Source organism: Montipora foliosa, chromosome 11 (genome assembly GCF_036669935.1).
Source record: "Montipora foliosa isolate CH-2021 chromosome 11, ASM3666993v2, whole genome shotgun sequence".
In the NCBI taxonomy this organism is placed as follows: domain Eukaryota; kingdom Metazoa; phylum Cnidaria; class Anthozoa; order Scleractinia; family Acroporidae; genus Montipora; species Montipora foliosa.
In genome coordinates, this window is record NC_090879.1 from 49,322,857 (window position 1) to 49,342,856 (window position 20,000).

At 41.9% G+C, this 20,000-nt stretch overlaps 1 protein-coding gene and 1 pseudogene across 1 annotated transcript in view; one reads left to right on the forward strand and one right to left on the reverse strand.

Annotated features, from left to right (window-relative positions):
- The window catches only part of LOC137974861 (transcription elongation factor SPT6-like), a 39,351-nt gene extending 30,345 nt beyond the window's left edge, over positions 1 to 9,006 (forward strand). Inside the window, exons 21-30 of the mRNA XM_068821855.1 lie at positions 1 to 59; positions 668 to 895; positions 2,452 to 2,856; positions 3,218 to 3,358; positions 3,547 to 3,653; positions 4,383 to 4,471; positions 5,233 to 5,348; positions 5,491 to 5,613; positions 6,815 to 7,163; positions 7,770 to 9,006. The exon at positions 1 to 59 is cut by the window's left edge and continues 109 nt beyond it. Coding sequence (XP_068677956.1) covers positions 1 to 59; positions 668 to 895; positions 2,452 to 2,856; positions 3,218 to 3,358; positions 3,547 to 3,653; positions 4,383 to 4,471; positions 5,233 to 5,348; positions 5,491 to 5,613; positions 6,815 to 7,163; positions 7,770 to 8,224 — 2,072 coding nt within the window. The 3' untranslated portion in view covers positions 8,225 to 9,006. The remainder of the gene's footprint in view (positions 60 to 667; positions 896 to 2,451; positions 2,857 to 3,217; positions 3,359 to 3,546; positions 3,654 to 4,382; positions 4,472 to 5,232; positions 5,349 to 5,490; positions 5,614 to 6,814; positions 7,164 to 7,769) is intronic.
- Positions 9,007 to 13,112: 4,106 nt separating this feature from the next.
- On the reverse strand, positions 13,113 to 16,495 carry LOC137977323 (uncharacterized; annotated as a pseudogene).
- Between the last annotated feature and the right edge of the window lie 3,505 nt (positions 16,496 to 20,000).

The window sequence follows — 20,000 nt, forward strand, 5'->3', positions numbered from 1 at the left end:
TTGCGCTGCTTCAGTTTGTGTGTGGCCTGGGACCGAGGAAAGCTTCGTCTCTACTAAAGGTACAGTAATCTGTGAACGAAGTACCTTTGAATTTCTCAGAAAGGAAATCGATAACAGAAACCTTGGTCGTATAATTGACCATACGAAAGCGTTTTTAGCAGCTGCTTTCCACAATGTACTTAGGTTTGAAAAAGGTAACGTGTAGTTTATTGCATTTTCAGTTATTACAAATCTAAAAGGAGCTCAGGTTCAAAGATTAGCCACTCGCTAGAGAAAGCCGAGAGAAAGAAGTCAGGCAATTTACACTGACCGCTAAATATTGAAGTGAATTATCCTAGCCATAGTTTCTCCAAAGCTGTTGTTTTCACACGATTTTTATCCAGAGTGAGACATCCCGTAATAAAATGCATGCTCATTTTTTATGACGGCCAAAATGTCCCATTAGCTACCTGTTTCCAACAACAACATAAGCGATTGGATAAATGTTAGGCTTAGATTTTTTTAACCGTTTGTTCACTTGAGGAGCAGAGATTGGGGAGACTTTGCGACGTTTAGCTCTCGTACATCGCAACAGGTGTAATGTTGAAGTCGCGGAGAATGATGGAACGCTTCGCAGTGCTTATCACAATCGACTTTCATCAAATTTCCGGACACATCTTTGTTTCAGAGCCTTCGCCAGCAGTGCACCAGGCTTGAAAACCGCTCTCAGCTGGTCACCGTGTGTGGTCTGGGTCCTCAGGTGTTTCTTAACTGCGCAGGGTTTATTAAGATTGACACATCAGCCATCAGTGACTCGACCACCAATTACATTGAGGTGCTTGATGGTTCCAGAGTGCATCCAGAGACTTACGAGTGGGCGAAGAAAATGGCCGTTGACGCACTAGAATACGACGAGGTAACGAATTTGTCGGTCAACCGTTTTGTGTTGGTTGGGATATTTTTGGTGTCGTTGATCAACGTTGGGCAGAGTAAAACCAGGTTTAAATAGGTGTAAGCCGAGGAGGGGACCACAATCGTCTTTGCGGCCTTTTTTAAGTTTGGGCCTGGCTGAAGCAAAAATGGTCACCACGTTGTCCTTTCCAACCGTATTAAAGTGGAGAAGTTAGGAAAAGACTTCCTCCTCAATGTAAACTTGCCTTTCAATGTACTTGTTGCTGGCGGGATTCAAACACGTGCAAGGGTGTCCGCTAGGATTGTTGAGAGTTGTAATATTGGCGAGAGTTGTCCGCGAGAATGTCGGCTGAGCCACTGGCAGGGTTGAAACACTTGCGAGAGTGTCGGCCTCTTTGCCGGTGACAATCCCTCGGGACATTCTCCGCCTCCATGGCTCGCTCGCGCCCTTTAGTCCCGCGCAAGCTACACAAGCTACTCATATTTGGTGCATTGGGTTGAACGAGTTTTTTAATCTCGCGTGTGTTCCCAGTTTGGTGCTCCGCCCTTTAAGGCCGAGACACACTAGGCGACTAGTCGCAGCGACAGGTCTCTGCGACAAATCGCTCTGTGTGTACTACTTGCAAAACAAGTCGCTGCGACACGACGCCTGTTCGGTGCACACGCAGTGATCTCGTATGAAGGGGGATGTGAACTAGTTTTCTAATTCAAAATGGCGGACCATATGACGCTCGTTCATTGGTTCACACACGGTGCGACAACGCTGCTTTCGCTAATTTTGTCGCTGCAATACGTCGCACAAATTCAAACTGGTTTGAATGCGTGCGACTGATCCTTATAGTGCAACCACTATAAGGTTTTGACTGCGACGTGAGCAGATAACAGTTAGTGTTTCACTTTCTATCGTTGCTTGTTCGTATCAAACTGTCGTGAGATAATTTGCCCATATTGTAAAATGTGAACGAGTTGTAATGGTAATGAAATTCCTGAGAACGGACAACCTGACATAATGAAGCTACGTCTTCATCGGCGTTCACGTTGTCGTTTCTTCAAGTCTCTACGGCGAAAGGCCAAATATACTCCGGAATATACCGAAGAATTTGAAACAGTGGACTGCGTTTTTTTACTTGTTTTAACCAAGATATTTCACCAAATTCAATGGTCTAAACTTGAATGGGCATTTAAACAGGGTTCAGCAGTGCTGAATAAAACCGCATTTCAAGACAAAATGTATATGTGACATATACATTTTGGCTGCCTGTTACGCTAGTATGGTTTGGGTTGAGTTTGTTGGCTCTCTCCTCTGCTTCGAGAGGTGCGGACCTATCCACCGGATAAAGTTGTACGGCTCTTAAACAACTTGGGCCTGGAGGGAAAATGGTTGATAAAATCGCGGTCCAAGTTGGACTTCGCTTAAAAAACCGGCCCTGAAAAGTTATCCTTTCCGGAACCGCGCGTTAAGTTTTGCATGAAGCCTAGGCTTTTATTATTGATAATATTTGGTATAAAACAAACACATTGGAAAATATGATCTGAGTTTAGTATGCCGTCACTTCTTAGGCAACAATGGAGTCCAACCCGTCGTCAGCTTTAGAGGAAATTCTTGAAACTCCTGACAGATTAAGAGATCTGGATTTAGATGCGTTTGCTGAAGAGCTCGAACGACAGGGCTATGGCAATAAGCGAATTACACTGTACGACATCCGTGATGAGCTTTTCGGTCAATACCGTGAGCGGCGCTTGCCGTTCCGAGCACTGACGGTGGAGGAACGATTTAGACTCCTGACTGGCGAGACGAATGAATCACTGTACGTTGGCAAAATGGTGGTGTGTGGTGTTACTGGATTTGCCAACAGAAAGCCGCCGCGTGACATGATAGATCAAGCGCAACCGGTCAGAAATGATGAGACCGGACAATGGCAGTGTCCTTTCTGTCTGCAAGACAACTACCCAGATTTAAGCGAGGTAAGATTAGCCTCCAACGCAGTCGTTTTTAGAGGAGGCGTATTTCACTTCCTCCCCACAAATGCCTGCTTACTCAAAAGCAACATTCCTTTCCCGCAGTTTAACCAATCAAATTTTAGCTACTACGTTCTGGGGGGTGACGACACGCATAACAATGAATAACATGAATATGAATTAGTGCTCGAACCTTCGGAATAAAGAATTTTACGCTTTCGTTAAAGAATAACAAATACCGAAAAGTGAATATCGAAGCAAAATTCAATAAATGAATAATGAATTACTCTGAAAAAAATGGACGGAATAATGAATGACTGAGATCCAATTATTCCACTTCCACCCCCGATTCTTTGTATGTGTATAGGTGTGGACACATCTTGATAACGGAAGCTGCGCAGGTCAGGCAGTGGGTGTGCGCACAAGAATGGAGAATGGATTGTCGGGATTTATTCCAACCAAGATGATTAGCGACAAGCGTATCAGCAGTCCACATGAAAGAGTCAAGGTGCGTAGCACTTTCTTTTACTTATGGTCTCGATTTGTCTTGACAATCTAACAAATTAACGAGGCTGGAACCGTAAACATCCAGCCCGGCCCGGTTGGTTGAACAGCAGTGACGCGAGTACTTCTGTCAGCTCCTACTCATGAATTATTAATGATTTTTCCAATCATTATGTAATTTCAATTTTACAGGTGGGGATGACGTTGCACTGCCGCGTGACACGTATCAATATGGAACGACTACAGCTTGACCTGACGTGCCGATCATCCGACCTTCTTGACAAGGAAGGAAAATACAGGTTGGCCGTAACTAGTTTCGGTGCGGTAAAATCGCCAAGAATAAACATACTGGATCATTGTCTTTTGGGTTTCATTAATTTAATGCCATCGCAAGAATTATTTGAAGAGGATAAAAAGGCGTTAAAGAGCGTCTTGTTTGTTATTTAATCTGCAAATTGAACAGTAGTCTTTCGAGATGTTATCCCAGGGGGGCACCTATCTCGCTCGCTGCTACTCAAAAAGAGATCTTGCTTGTCATAAATACATAAATTAGGTAATTTATTTGCTGAACCATTCATGGGATATGAAACAAGAGAAAAATGTTGTAGAACTTGTCACAGTACACAGTGCTCTCGTTGATGACGTTGATCGCGGAATCAAAACTGTCGTAACACTCGTTCCCAGGGGTTTTCCCTGCCGACAGATGGACGAGCGGAAAGCCTTGGGGACAAGGTTGATCTGGTCCTTCAATGTGACGGCACTGTGTTAACGCGCCCTGCTTTTGAACCCTTTCATTCCCACAATCGAAACGGTCCGTATTCTCCTAACGTAGTACCGTGGATTTCTTTGTTGGGTCATGAGAATTTGGTGTTATATCCAGATCACAACTCTTAAGCTGATAATGTTCTTTATTCTCAATACCTGTCTGACTGGCATTTCATTGAGATTGTGAGGAGAATTTACATACCGATCACTCCTGTTAGTTAAGGGTTGAGTTAAATTACGAACTAAGTAATTTTTTGTTGCAGTCCTCTGAAGGACAAGTATTACGATCAAGATGCAGCAGATAATGACAAAAAAGAAGAGGAAGCGGCAAAAAAGAAAGCAAACAGACCAAGTGAGTAGTTAGCGTTTATTAATCTTTCGGATTCGACCGAAATTGGAGAATCCGACAGCTTTCTCACAGCCTATGGTAATTTTTTTTTGAAGATGACATGGAAGAACCCACTACACCATTCGACTGAATCTAAAAGAAGTACACCGGGTGTCCGGGTGTCTTGTTTTGTACCTCGGTTTGCCACTATCTCCTTAGTTCGTTTTAATTGCGAGAATACACCATTTCGACAATTTTAGGCGTAGAAGTGAAACCGGACATTGTCACCTGAACCTAGTTTAATGGCCTAAGATCGCACTGACAGGTGTCTCAGAGATCAGTGATGCAGCGTCCGACTCCAGCAAATGAGCATTCGGGTTTTTCTCGAGTATCCTCTAGTAGCCATCGAAAAGATACATCTTTTTCAATGGGAGAATTTGTACCATGGTAAGTTATCCGTTCCACAGATACGATTCTTCTCTGGTATGAATCTGGTACATTGACGAATGAAGAACAGATGTCGTTTTTCGTTGATTTAGATTTCAGTACGTCCAAGAAATAGGCTAAGAGACAAATTATGACCCCTTGGTTCGTTTAAACATCCAGTAATGGAATCATCGGATGATTCTTCCCCAGTTAAATATACAGTAAGTCGCTCGCAGGGATTATCTCTCGCAAGTATAATTTTGGCCAGTGCTTTGTGGTCTCACTTCGTTTAATTCATGTCCTAGATGCAAAGAAGAAAAGTGACACCGACTTATTATTTCTTATAACGTTTTTTTCAGAATACGTGAAGCGCGTCATCGTCCACCCAGCGTTTAAGAACATTTCATTCAAAGAGGCTGAGAGGATGTTGGCGGAAATGGACCAAGGAGAGTGTGTTGTCAGACCAAGCAGCAAGGTAAGGAGGAAGGCTTGGTTTTGTATTGAGAATTGTGCAAATCGATGAGGCTGTTATCCTCGTTTGGTCTCATCGGACATCGAGTAAACCACATGGCAAAACTCGTGAGTTCAGCTCATGGACTATGTTGCTTTTTTTGCAGGGTGCTGATCACCTGACTGTCACGTGGAAGGTTGATGAAGGTGTTTACCAACACGTGGATGTTCGCGAGGAGGGCAAAGAAAACGCTTTTAGTCTTGGGCGCTCACTATGGATCGACAGTGAGGTTGGAAACACTGCAACTTGTATTTATCTACTTGTGCTATCCGGTTCCATTCTGTTTGGTCAGAAGCTCATTACTTTGGAGCGTTTAACGCTGGTTCAGAGTTGGGGTTTTTGAGATCAAAACTTTCCTTATTTGGATGTAACTTAGCCCGTGTATTTTCGTGCGCGTGCAGCTTCGAACTTATTTTTGTCCATATTTAGGCATAAAAATGGTGTCCTAAAATCCCCAGCTTTGTTCCAAGGAAAAGAGTTTCAAGTTACACACTTCCAGTCTTCTGCTTCTGATTTGGTTCGTTACCACGCAAACTTTACAACGACCGTTAAAAGATGTTTGTGTAGAAATTGTGACTTTCGTCTTAACGTTTTGTAAGTTTTATTGGAGGGGGGGGGGGGGGTGGGGGAGCATGTGCAAGCTCGTGTGGGTTAGGTGTGTCGGTATGTCGTTGAGTGTTCTCAGTTGTATGGTAGGTTTGCTTCGAAAGATTTTTGAACACAAAGACGCACAATAAAAGGAGTCTCTCTTCTTTTGTTGGAGTTAAACCAAACATGAGTGATAATCCAAGGTGGCGATCAGGAGCCATAGCAAAATAGAGACGAACACTTCCAGAAGTTACTTCTATGGCTATAAAAAAAACTATTGAGGATCTTAAACACGTAATAGGGATGAGCCGTATGTACTGCACCATTTTGGTCTCCGTTTTCAAAGATATCGCGTACGTAGTTTGTTCCCACACATCATCATCATCATCATCATCATCATCATCATCATCATCATTATTATTATTATTATTATTATTATTATTATTATTATTATTATTATTATTATTAAGAAAGCATTTAACGAAGAATCCTGGTGCAAACGGTTAATTTCTGTCGACTGGGTTTGTAAATGTATCTTTGATGGCCTGTTCTTTTTTCATTTTGTCATGTTTAAAAGTAAATTAATTTTCAAAGATTGCTTAATTTTTAACGAAGCTGGGCAGGAAACCTGTATTAATACCCCTTCAAAGGAGTATGCATCCGGCCTAATCTTCAAGATGTAATTGTAATCTGGTAATTAGACAAATGATAGTCGTTGCATATTCACAGCGAACAGAGATTGTAAGAGATAACTGATTCACTAAGATGAACCCGAAACTCCCAACCCGGAACATTACATGTCGTCAAAAAGACTTTCTAAATCCGTTGCCTCTGAATTATAGGAATTCGAAGATCTTGATGAAATCATTGCGCGTCATGTCCAACCAATGGCTTCGTTCGCCCGAGAAATTCAAAACCACAAGAACTATCGGGCAGTGGACGGAAACAAGACTAAACTGGAGGAAGTCCTTCAAGCAGAGAAACGAAAAGCCCCTCAAAGAATTCCTTACTTGTTGAGCACAACCAAGGAATTTCCTGGGAAGTTCTTCCTGGGGTATCTCCCACGTGTTAAGCCCCGAGTGGAGTATATCAGTGTAACCCCAGACGGATTCCGTTACCGAGGCAGAGTTCATGCCACGTTGAATGGCCTGTTTAAGTGGTTTAAGGAGCATTTCAGAGACCCGATACCTGGTGAGTGAATCTCAAATCTGGTGAACCGCGTATCTTGCTAAGATTTCTAAATCATTCTCATTATTCGTCGACCTGAGGTGGATTACATGGGATTAGTATAATTACCGGTATATAGGTGATTATTCAAAATTCTCTGCGCTGATTGGTTGCACTTGAGGTGATTATTACGCGATAATCACCTAAGCGTTTTTTTCAAAATTTCCGCAAGCCGTTTTGTCGAGCTGACAAACGAAGAAGTTAAGAAACGGTCCAGATAAGAACGATAGCAACAACGGCAACGAACATGTTGGAATTCAATTGGTATGCAAAAAGGTGATAACTTTTCTATTGTCTGTACTTACTTCTGATTGGCTTAAACAGCAAAAGTTAACAAAACTTCATAAAAGCAGTATTATATTCATCCTTACTCTCCAACCATCTTCCATCTTTCATCTGGTCTCAGTTTAAATGAATTCCACAGAAATCGTATGTGGGGAACATGTAAAATTGTAAACGTAATTTACCGTTAGTTATAACCAAAAAATGACTTCTTGTTTCGATCAAAGGCATTGGTAACTTCTGTTTTGCAGCAGTTTTGAGTTTGTTGCTGTATTTTATATTTTACAGGGACTCCTCGCCAACGTATGCCAGTAGCGATGTCAGAGAGTAACACGCCCTACACTCCCGGGGGCACTCCGTCTATTAACACAGATGTTGACCCAGCACGACTTGTACCACAGCTGCAACAGCATTTCCCTCGGGGATTAACTGACCCTAAGGTTTACTCAGCGCTCGCCGCGGTTGCTAGGCAACGACAAGACTCGCAAAAGAAAACCCCGACGCAGCTTACTCCTGCGCAATGGGGAGCGGCCGCTGCTCAGCATATACAGCGACAAAATAAACAGCGGTCGCAACAAACGCCCACCCAACAACAGACTCCAACAGAACAGGGTTACCAACAATATCCACAGTATGGCTACTACCAACAGCATCAGGATCAAACCCAGACCCCAACTTATGGGTACCAGCAGACTTATTCTGGAAAGAAATCAAGTTCAAAGGAAAACAGCAAGAGTCGGTAGAGTGGAGCAAAACAAGTTTGGAGGAGTTTGATTTTCACCCAAAGAAATTCTGAAATGGTCAAACGTTTGATTTCCACTCATTTAAAAAAACTGTGCTCTTTTGGCTCATGCGTTTGAGCAAAGGAAACTACACTGATTTCGCTCAGTCTGGTAAATTAAGTGTATCTTTGTGTTTGATGCTCGTTAAGGTAGATAGATACTTATTCTGTATAATTGTATGGGTTTATTTAGTTCAGCGGTGTCATTATGGCAAGATGTTGCGCAATCTCCATTTGACCAATCAGAGCGCGTCTATCCCGGTAGTCACGTGACGCGCTATAGTGAAACTTGCTATCAACATTGTAAAGAAAGAAATTTAGTAACTACTGAACGGTGAGTGCCTGTGTTTTGTAAAATAAAAAAAGAGGAAGTCCAAAAAAGTAAAAGGATAAATTTATGAACTAAGGGCTGCGTGCTCAAAATACAGTGAGGGTACTCTCTCTTTCACAATGAAGTGATCTCGGTTGTTATGACGCGTGAAGTGGGAAACCCGTTCGGCTGTTAGCCATTGCTACGTTTCCGCAACCGTTATCAGGGCGAATGACTCTATAAATGTGACGCGGTGGAATGTGTACTTCATTTCGCAAAGGTCCTTAATTTCAAGAGTATTTGTTGAGTATGTGAGAGCCTGTGAAGTGGTGTCTGTTCTCTCTGCAGTATTTTTTGTAAAAACGTCGTCGGTATTTGTTCACAGTGGCGTTTCTGGTATAAGAAAAGAAATAAATAAAAGGAAGTTACATCGTGTCAGGGTCCTTTGATTGTCTCGCGTACTATCTTCAGTTTTTGAGTCTAATGCAAATCCTGCATTTTAATTGGCTACGCTACTAGAGGACTATTAGTAATAGTCCTCGATTAGCGAAAAGCGTAACGCTTTCTTTCGTTTTATTCCCAAATAAATATTTCTTCAACTTGCGTTTGCTAACTTTATTATTGCCTTTTCTGTCCGACTAGTTGGGTGATACTAAAACATAGCGGGCTACGGGTCTAATTGTTAAATAACATAACAACTTAAGTCATGTGTCAAATGTATCTACAATCTTGGACAGAATAAAATGGCACAGAAATGCCCCCTTCCTTTTATGTCAAAGGTGAAGCCGCGCGAAGGCCATAACGCGCCAATTTTTTTTTTCTTAGTGGGAGGGGTGGTGTCGATTTTCCATTTAATATGTCCAAGATTGTAGTTTACAATAGTAAACTAGCTGGGGACACCTGCCAGTAACATACAATTGAAATATATAAAATCTGATTAACTAAAAAATATACAAGTTAAAACGGTAAAATACTACTAATGAACATATTAGAATCTTTCAATTGTGACATGAAAAACGTGACTCACATTTATCAGATAAAATGTCGTTAAAACTCAGTTTCCGAATATTCTAAATTGACTATTAGGATTGGATGAGTCAATTTTCGATCACTTGCACCTTCAGCTGATTGACGAAGATCTTAGACTCTTCAAGGTTATTCTGCATATTGTTAATGTTCTGATGACACAGCAAACCGCAATAGACCTCTTTAGCTTGTACGTTTTGTTTTCCCATTTCAGACCACGTGATGTCACGCTAGGGAACATTTTCTTCCAAATGTCGTCTTATGCTCTTGCATAACTTATGAAAAACAACGAAAATTTTCTTGGGAATATCAAGTGGCCTGAAATGGGAAAACAAAACGAAGAAATTATGCGTGAAAGTGATGACACGCCCGTGGGAACATATTCATTCATCTCTTCATCTATCCATGTATCTTCTACCTGCAATAAACTCTTTTCGTTATCTCTTGCGCCCCTCATCAATTTGCAATGATCCACATCTTTAAAAGGCAGGCAACATTATCAACACGTCCAGTCAATATAGGGATTATCCAAGTAATACTTGAAATCAACTTTCGTGAACCTATACGTTTGGCAAGCGACCAGATACCTAGCCAGCGAGCAGACGTCTCCTATTCCCGTTGTTGCACGCGTGAAAGAAAGGAAATAGGAGACGTCAGCCCGTAGGCTAGTAGATACCACATGCCAGGTTTTGTTGCTAAGCTCTGCCGAACTAATGGCGGGTCTAGAACACAGGAGACATTCCACAGGACACTCGTTGCAGGTCATTCTTTTACCTTTCTGAAAATAACCTAAGACCGTCGATTTGGCTAACCCTAGGCCTAAAAACCGAGATAGGGCGCAGCTCTTTACCTCTTATTTCATTGGATCCCTTTAGGACGCAGCTCTATTGTTTTTAGAGTAAGGCCCGTTTCAAACGTCGAACTTTACATGTGCCGAATCTAATGCGAATGAGAAAAAATCTATCGTTTTCGCTCATTTACATTAGATACGGCACATTTAAAGTTCGACGTTTGAAACAGGCCTTAGGGTCCATTGTTTCTTTTGTATCGTTCTATGTGTCCATTGTTTTCCAAACGAATCCCAAGAGCCGTTATAGTAGCTGTGGACTGACCCTAAAAACCAACCTTAAGCCTAGGGTTAGCCAAATTGAGAGTTGGTTACTTTCCAAAAGGTAAAACAATGACCTGCAACAAGTGACCTGTGGAATGTGACCTGTGTTTTAGATCCGCCGCTCTACTAATTGGGGAGACAACTAATCAAATGTTAGTGTTCGATGCAATGAGAAAAAACAGAGTACCCGCAGAAAAACCTCTTGGACCATAGAAGAGAAACTACAAACTTAACCGATGTATGACGAGTCGGTCCAGTCTGGGAATCCATCACGAGAAACTTCGGTGAAAGGCGAGTGGCCGATTGCTCCCACCTCTGTGCCAACAATGCTTCCGATTTTCATCCGCAAACATTGCTAAATACAACAAAACTGTGAAAGTGGAAGAAACTGCATTTTAAAGTCATTCCTTTCATTCTCCCATCAAAGAAACAATCGATTTACAAGCTGCCCCTCTGTCTCGTATCTTAACCAGGTTTTTTTTATTTTTAGTTTATTTCTTTTTTGTTAGTATTGTATTAATTTTGGTTAAATACTTCTTTTATTCATGCAAATTCTTCATATTATGTTTACTGACCAGATGCAATATAAGCCTCCGGCTTTGGCGGCTCTCCTGTATTTCTCAGAGTCTGATATGTAATAATAATGGAACGTAATAAAGGAACGGTATCGTAGATGAGATCGGATGCATTGCACAGTGACAGATAGCTTGCATAGCAAGCTTTTCCCTAAGGGAACATGCAAGTTTTCCGATGTTTTAGCGACGCGGAAAATGGGGCAAGACGAAACAAGCCAAGGGGAATTTTGACCCATTTTTCGCGTGCCCAAAACATCGCAAAATCTTGCATGTTCCTCTACGGAAACGCTTGCAACGCAGGTTTCGCTCCTCGCTAGGAAGGAAATGCTCCTTGTCATGTAGAATCGACGTTTGCTTGGAAAACGAATGAACACAGAACCTGCATCAGCTGGCAAACTAGCCAGTATCAAAAGTACCATAATACTCTTTGTTTGTCCCTGCAAAATTTTGCATAAACATTGTTTTTGTTTTCTCTCGGGAGTCCCAAGAGAATCTGGAAACAATCCTTATGCAAAGTTTTGGAGAGACAAACAAAGAGTATTATGGTATTTTTGATACTGGCTAATTAAGAGTCAATGTCACTAATTTTCAACCGGGCCATGCAATAGCGAAAAAACGAAAAATCTGAAAAAAATTCTCAAGATAGCCCTTGGTAAACTATTGCTAGAAATACAGATTTTACCTCGATCCGATAAATATTTTGGACGTACGGAGATAAACCTGGTTTCGCAGCTCTCAGGCCTGGTTTTAGGCGTCTGATACCGCACACCGCTGAGACCTCCTTTGAAAATTAAAACACCTTTTTTACGAAACAGAAAGGAACTAATCAAATAAGGCAGACAATAATACACATTTTGAGTGGTTATTTTCTCAGTTTTAATTAAAACTGAATTTTTGACAAACTTTCCAGTATTTACAAAAATTCGAGCGATTTCTCGCTGCGCAAAATTCACAAAATTAAGGGCCTAAAATCATTGACTGGTACCTCGCCTGGTGTATCGAGGCTTATTCCACGTGAAAGAGCACTGTTTTTTCTTTCAAAATCCATTTTCAAAACCATGGGCTACTTAAAATACAATTTTTGAGATCGAAAAATACACGCAATAGTTTCGTGAAATTTGAGCTCTTTTGATAATGGCGTACCGATGTCGAAAGGTCACATAAACATAACGACAATATATTTTCGAAACTCAGCGCTTAGTAATATTTGCTATCACTCACAAACTAATGTTTACAAGACTATTCTGCTTGATTGGTATAACTTGTAAGGAAAATTTGAAAGTTTGGCTTTTTTTTAGACCTCGAGTTGTAACGGGTAAAAGGGTGTCAAGGTCAAGGCAGTCTTAATGAAATCAAAGCGGAACATTTGTCATTCCGACATGGCTTTCTAACACTTAAAATGAGAATAGCATCTTTCGTACCTTGTATTAGGCTTGAAAAATCTGTCGCTGGATCAGCATTCTCGACCGTTACAGAATTCACTGTCAACGGCAGAAATATATGCGTTACAATCTTTGTTACAAGAGACCGCTGACAGAAACTTTGATTGTGGGCGCGATATTGTTTTTCTGTCGCTTCATATCCGACCCTAAATTACGATTTCGGTTGTAGAATACAAATAAAAAAAACTCTGGCATTCTCGATTATTTATAACTTGAACAAAACGCACTTAATAAATTATAGAGGAACGGAATAAACGGTACAAGAGATGGAATAATTCCGGTTGGAAGAACATCAGTATAAGTTTGTATGAAAACAAAATATAACAGATGGGACAATTAACATTATCAGAGGATATTTTACATTCCGATAACATCGCAAGCACTCTTTAGACCTTAGTGCAAGAACAGGACCCTACAAGATCCGAGAGAAAAGTAATGTATGGCGCTTTTCGCTTTGATTGTTGTTCCTCTATGTTCATGTTGTAGTAGCTGCAGATAAGCCTCAGTTGTGCGACACTGAGCTTGGTCAGCTTGTTGCTGCTGTACAAGGAACATATGTTCAGCGTGTCATAGACAATGGGGTGCAACAGCTCGCATTGGCGAAGGACAGCTAAGCGGACAGACGAGTAAGCCTCCTGCTCTTGGGCCGCCTGGCAATCGTTATTGTCGATGGAGTCATGCCCTGACTGAGTGGTAGCTGCGTGCTTCAATTTTGCAGCAGTACGTGAAAAGTAGCTTTGAATCTGCTGTGCAGTCAAGAACTCTTCCACGTGAAAGCAACGCTCACCATTGTCCCTTCTAGCATAGCGCATGTCCCGTGACACCTTCTCAGGGTCGGCCTTAAGGCCACTCTCCTGTCCAATCTGGAACTTGTTATCGAGGTACTGACGCTGATTCTGGTTAAAACGGGTGGACTTTTTCGCACCTTTTAGAGCCCAGCCTTGCACCAAGGGAGATTCTGAAGAGACTTCAGTGGTGGTTGGGGCAGCTAGTGTTGGCTGAGTAGTGAGACCCTCTTGAACTTTCTCAGCGTACGCCAATTTAGCGGTATCTAAAAGGGTATACTTCTCTGAAACGAGCTTGCACTTCCCGAAGAGCAAATGGCGCTCCAGGTTGTGGTACTTCTGATAGGTGCGTATGCATCCCTCAACAGGACATGACAACAACGAGCTAGCATCCGCCCCTTCGCCATCCTCTTCTGCCTCCTCGTCCACGCCGTCACCTGTGTCCTCTTCACCTTCAACGTGTTCAGGCTTCTTGGATGGTTCGCGCTTTCCTCTAGAACATGGCGCAAACCCACCCTTGGACACCTTAGCCTTCCATCCTTCCTCTAAATGCGTTGAAACTAAATCATGTACATAAGAAAATGAAATTAATAGTATCTAAATTAAGAGTTGAGTAAAATATTCATGAAGAACCAACAAACAATCAAAATTACGTTGAGAAAATGACTTTCATCCTAGGATGAAAAATGACTGAGATCTGGGGGAGGGGGAAGGAGAAGGATGGCTGAAAAGCGAGTATAAGCTGAAGTTTTGTCGTATCAGAAAAGAAGTCGCACGAATTAATTCATCGTGCAGTACTGAACACATCGCAAATAGGGAATCGTTAATGGCAAAGCCAGCCATTTTTAATTTGACCCTATTGACTCATTAGTATTTTAGCTAATATTTGAAATATCGTAGGTGTCCCCAATTTAACAGGGGGATTCTGCTGCCATAGATGTTTTTTGTTCAGTTGTAGCGGTTACCTTGTAATTGAAACCATGGGATACTTTTTCCCTTCCCGATGTTGTATGCTTTCCAAACTGTGACACAGTCCTCCTGGTAGAGGAAGTTGTTAAAGCTACTGATTCCCTCCCAGCGGCCTGTCATCTCCTGTTGTGGCTTCTCTAGGAAGTCAGTGACTAAGGTTACACGAACCCCATTAATCCCTCCATGAGACAGCATGGCTTATTTAAAGTCGTGCGCTGTCAGCACATCGTGGCCTTCGTTAATGTATTGTCGCACGTGAGTCTTGATGGTAGCGGCTTTCCTGTCGCAAGGGCCTTTGCCTCCTTGAGGGTCACTGAAGTCGACCCTTTTGACATGGATTCCAGTTGCCGTCCCCATAAGACGGCACGCTGATAGCATTGCCACACTGTGGTAGCACCCAGCGTTGTCTTGTCTAAGTGCCGCAAACTTTATCTCGGGATGTTCAACTTTCAGTGACCTCAGTGTGTGTTGGAGAACTCGGACAACAGCATGGGCGTCCTGGCTGCACTCTTCTAAAATGTGGACAAAGGTCTGCTGCTCCAGTTGACCGGCCAACCTCCGAACTACTACGCTGACATGCCACGAGATACTCCTCTTGCCGAACCAGTCAGCTTGAGTCTCCCGGTATCTTTGTGGTAGCCACTTCATAGCCCAGTCCTGGGTTATTAGTACCGATGACTCATCTAGACTTTCTAGAGCAGTGATTCTTGCCTTGTCTTGTTGCAAAGACCGAAGTTGGTGCGCTTTCCAAGACTCTATGGCCTGCACTGCAAGGCGGAAAGTATACTGCATGTCATCCCGTTCATCTTCCGGTAGTGGGGACTCTGCTACAACATTTTCAATCTGCCTTAGAGCACCCTTAAGCACCTCACACGAGGGGCACCTGTCTTCATGGCTGTGGCCACAATCCGATCGAAAAGCTTGATCTTTGGGGTCGCTTAGGGCGTAACTGCTACAGTGGTCGGGTGTGGTTGCATGAGTTGAAACATGTACCTGCAGCAAAAGGGTATGTCAGTGTATGTTGATAACAAATTACGCCATCTTCATATATAGCATCATGCAAAGATTATTGGAAACCATAAACCTATCATAACGATATCTACAAACAAGATTAAAAGAAAAAGATAACCTCCTTACTGACTGACTGACTGACTAGCTGAGAAGCTAACTTTCAATAAACCCTACATTTCTTAGATTTTGAATATTTTGGCCGTTGCTTTTCATTGTATACCCCCTCCCTCTGCACGAATAGCGGAATCCCTGCTCATAGCGTTCAAGGCAGGTTTAAAGTCATGTCAGTACAGGTCTATTATGGTAATGACTGCGGGTCTTTTTCTACGCCTGACTATCACATCGCTCAAATTCTTCCTCAAAATACATACACATAAGTACACACTTACGAAGTATTTTTACGGAAAGTTTGTACACGGATTATAAGGCTATAATATCGCCCTCCTCCATACCTTATAATCGCCTTTGATGTACTGCTTAGCTTCCTTCAGCACCTTCTGCAAGCGGCTTACCCATACCCTGTCGTCATTACTCAGCTTTAGTACCATTTCAATCAGTTCGTCGAAAGCCTTTCCGCCGTCTGCCGCTATGTAATCGAGCCCCTGAAGTGATTTTCGTACCGTTGCAGCACAAGAGGACAAGACACGCAGCATGGTTGATCTGCTGAACGGCGTAAAGTTGACTTCCTTACAGTATTGCGTATACTGTGCCACAATTCGCTCTGGTATCATTGTTCTTATGAGATTTGGCGTTTCTAGAAGACTTCCATCTGCCAGGGAAAGTAGTCTTTGGCCAAAAGGCAGGTCTATTACTACGTGTGAACTGGTGATAAATTCTAGGAAGTGGTCCAGTTGAGCATAGTTAACACGCATACGAGGGCTCTTGGACAGGAGTACAGCCGAGCCACGCCCGTATTTTTTTCCGTGTTCTCGTGCGGTCTTCACTCGATATTCCGTGATACCTGGTAGGTATCGCTGGATAAGACTGTATGGCACAAGGTCGGCCATGACGGAGAGAACTTGTCGTCGTGTGTCCCAGCTGGATGCATTTTGGTATGCCTCTGCAAGGGACTTCAGATATTTGTCATCAGCAGGGTGCGGTTCAGACAATACACCCAAAGCACTATCAACTTCACCAGACTCTTTCAATGCTTCCCACAGGCCACCAGCGTCATCTGGAATAATCACTTCCAGTGCTGCCACGACGGCGTCTCTTGCTTTAGTGACGTATACATGCCTTGTCCTACCTAACATGTTAGCCCAAGGTTTCCGCTGTTGTCTTAAGGTAGATTTTCCGCTGATAGCCAAGAATTCGTTAAGCTTCGTTCGGCGAAGACTGAGGTTCCCGCTGCTTCTGCTATCACTTGAAAGTTCACTGCCACTCGTTTCCGTTTGAGACGGGACATACAGACTTGTGTCGTTTGATGCGATCATGATAGTTTCCATCGCCTGACACAGCACATCTGTACTGCTACTTTCATCCGCGTTATCCTATAATGTTATAAAGATGACAAATGAGTAAATATCATATTACTGTAGTCTGTGCTACCAGCAATTTAAATGTTGTGTCCCAATCTTCAATAGCATTTTCACATTTTTTCAAAGCTAAACGCAAAAGCTATCTCGGAAAGCAAAACGAATAGTTGTTAAATATAATGCGCTCGTATCTAGGTTTTTTCCTTCGACTTACAGTTTCACTTTCGGTGGACTCGTTTGGCGGCGATGGCTCTTTAACTAGTAGCTCATCGGCTACAGTCTCCGTCTTTTGAGTTCGGGGCGTGAGATCTGGACTACTCAGCAAAACACGGCAAAGCTTGCATATTGCTGCAAACAATAAAACAAGTATAATATTCATACATTACAGCACTGAAAATTAATGGCTTTCGTGTTTAATCTGCAGCAAGCGGAAATTTAGACTGCCTCTTATCGCTCTACACAGTACAAGCTGTAAGAAGAAACAGTCATCTCACTACAAGATTACTTTGACTAAAACTCAAACTAGAGTACTTACGAGATCTGATAGGAACTACAGTTGACGTCATCTTGTAGATAAGGTTCGACTGGGCAAATGTTATACTACGATCTCCTTTCATTTGCGTTGCCTGATGAGGTGCCCAACTTGGCGGAACAGAACAGAATCGCTTTCGGCAACGCCAGCGTATGCCAAATGCATCCCGACAAATAGAGATGTTAAGGTGGCTTTCGCTGATTTCGAATATACCTAAAAAAAAAAAGGAGCGGTCAGATCTAGACAAACTCAGTTCGATTATCCTTAGTTAGCTTAAAAATACCCTTTTTTAATAAGAATATATTTTACAGGAATATCAAGGCTGAAATGTGCGAAATTTTAAGCATACTTCAAGAATAAACTCGAGGGTGAGATTTTGAAAAGAATATAATTTTGCGATTGAAAATTTATATAAGTCTTCCTGTATGTAAACGGCAAATTTAGCGGCCAAAAAGCAACCAAAACAGCACTAGCCGTTAAAAGAAAGATTACAATTACCCATAGCAATTTTAGTAATTTTCAAGGAAGGTATTTGTAAAGCGCTTTGCAAGTTGTTGACGTAGAAACAACAAATTGCTGACATGGTTACGACCAGAATCTTTTGAATATTAACGCTCTATTTGCAATGTGGATTTCGTAGGTAGTACAAACGCGCCATGGAAGTCAGTGACACATGTAAGAAAAAAAACGCTCATAATACATGATGCCCACTCAAAGAGTGTTTTCGTTCATATTCAGTCCAAGCATTAGAATCTGTAGGCGTGGCCAGGGTCCGACCAGGGGGCTTGGGCGTGGAGTTTTCAGGTGGTTGAGCTATTACGGTATGTTTACACCGAAATAAGCTTGTTAAAAAAATGTGCTATACCCTGCAGTGTTTCAAATTAGGGTTATGATTACTTCTTTTAGGTATCTCGTTACATCATTAACCACCACCAGCACCCTCCCCCCCCCCCCCTCACCCAACCCCCTAATATACACACTACACTGTCTAACTCTGGCTTGAGTAAAAAGCCTACCAAATTCACATTTACAAAGATCTGTGTTAATGCATACCTGCCCTGGCAAGAAGAAGTTCTGCCTCAGTCTTTACTGTTGAATCCGCAAAACCAGCGCCAAAAGACCTCAGGTGACTTCTTATGTCCTTGTCACATTTTGCGATTGCCCTACATAGAGAGCTACCTGGATTATCTGCGCTAGCTCCGCATTGTCCGCCAACTTGAGTAGCATATTCACACAATGCCATTCCCGAGACGAGTTTCAACACATTTACTGAAAACACGATATCACGGTATTTCTCTTGTTGAAAGTCCAATGCGAATTTAACAACAAACAACAAACGCAGCGCAACAGACGCCTCTGTAGCATACTAAATTCAGTGACGCGGGTATTTTTCGATATCATGATCCAAATAAGGTAAAGTAAAAGAAGTTCAAAATGACAGAGTATTTAATCTAATAAATACCGAAACAAATGAGATTATGTTTTGTCACCATATAAGGAAATGTTCAGTTTCTCTCCGACCGTCCGAGCCCGACTTAGTTTTCTTTTCTTTGAAAAATTAAAAATAATTACAACAGTAACGTCTTTCAGAGTAATAGCAGCTCGTGTCAAATTTATATTTAGTCAAAATATTTCTTTAAATTCCTTAGCGTGATCGGCCTTATAGTTCTTTGACCAGCGGTCTCCTTGTGAATTGTAACGCAATCGACTGTTATCAGTTGCATTTGACCAAACTTTGAATTCGCTACGAAGTCCAGGTTTCTTCAGTATCCAGAAAGCCCGCTGAAAGGTATGAGGAGCCATCCATTTCAAGTTGCCGTGTGTGTTTGAGACAAATTTCTGTCTAGAAAATGTTTTGATTTGATTTGACAATGAGTGCCTCACCTTCAACCTTTGACAAACTTTACGTGACCCGTGTACACTTGAGAACTCGAGATCAAAATAAACGACCAGATTCTCTAATTTTTCCTCAATAGAGATGGCAAATTACGCAAATTAGTCTTTTAAACATTAGTTTGTGAGTGATAGCAGATAATATTAAATCGCTAACTTCCAAAAATATATTGTCGTTATGTTTATGTGACCTTTCGACATCGGTACGCCATTATCAAAAGAGCTCAAATTTCACGAAACTATTGCGTGTATTTTTCGATCTCAAAAATTGTATTTTAAGTAGCCCATGGTTTTGAAAATGGATTTTGCAAGAACAAATAATGCTCTTTCACGTGGAATAAGCCTCGATACACCAGGCGAGGTACCAGTCAATGATTTTAGGCCCTTAATTTTGTGAATTTTGCGCAGCGAGAAATCGCTCGAATTTTTGTAAATACTGGAAAGTTTGTCAAAAATTCAGTTTTAATTAAAACTGAGAAAATAACCACTCAAAATGTGTATTATTGTCTGCCTTATTTGATTAGTTCCTTTCTGTTTCGTAAAAAAGGTGTTTTAATTTTCAAAGGAGGTCTCAGCGGTGTGCGGTATCAGACGCCTAAAACCAGGCCT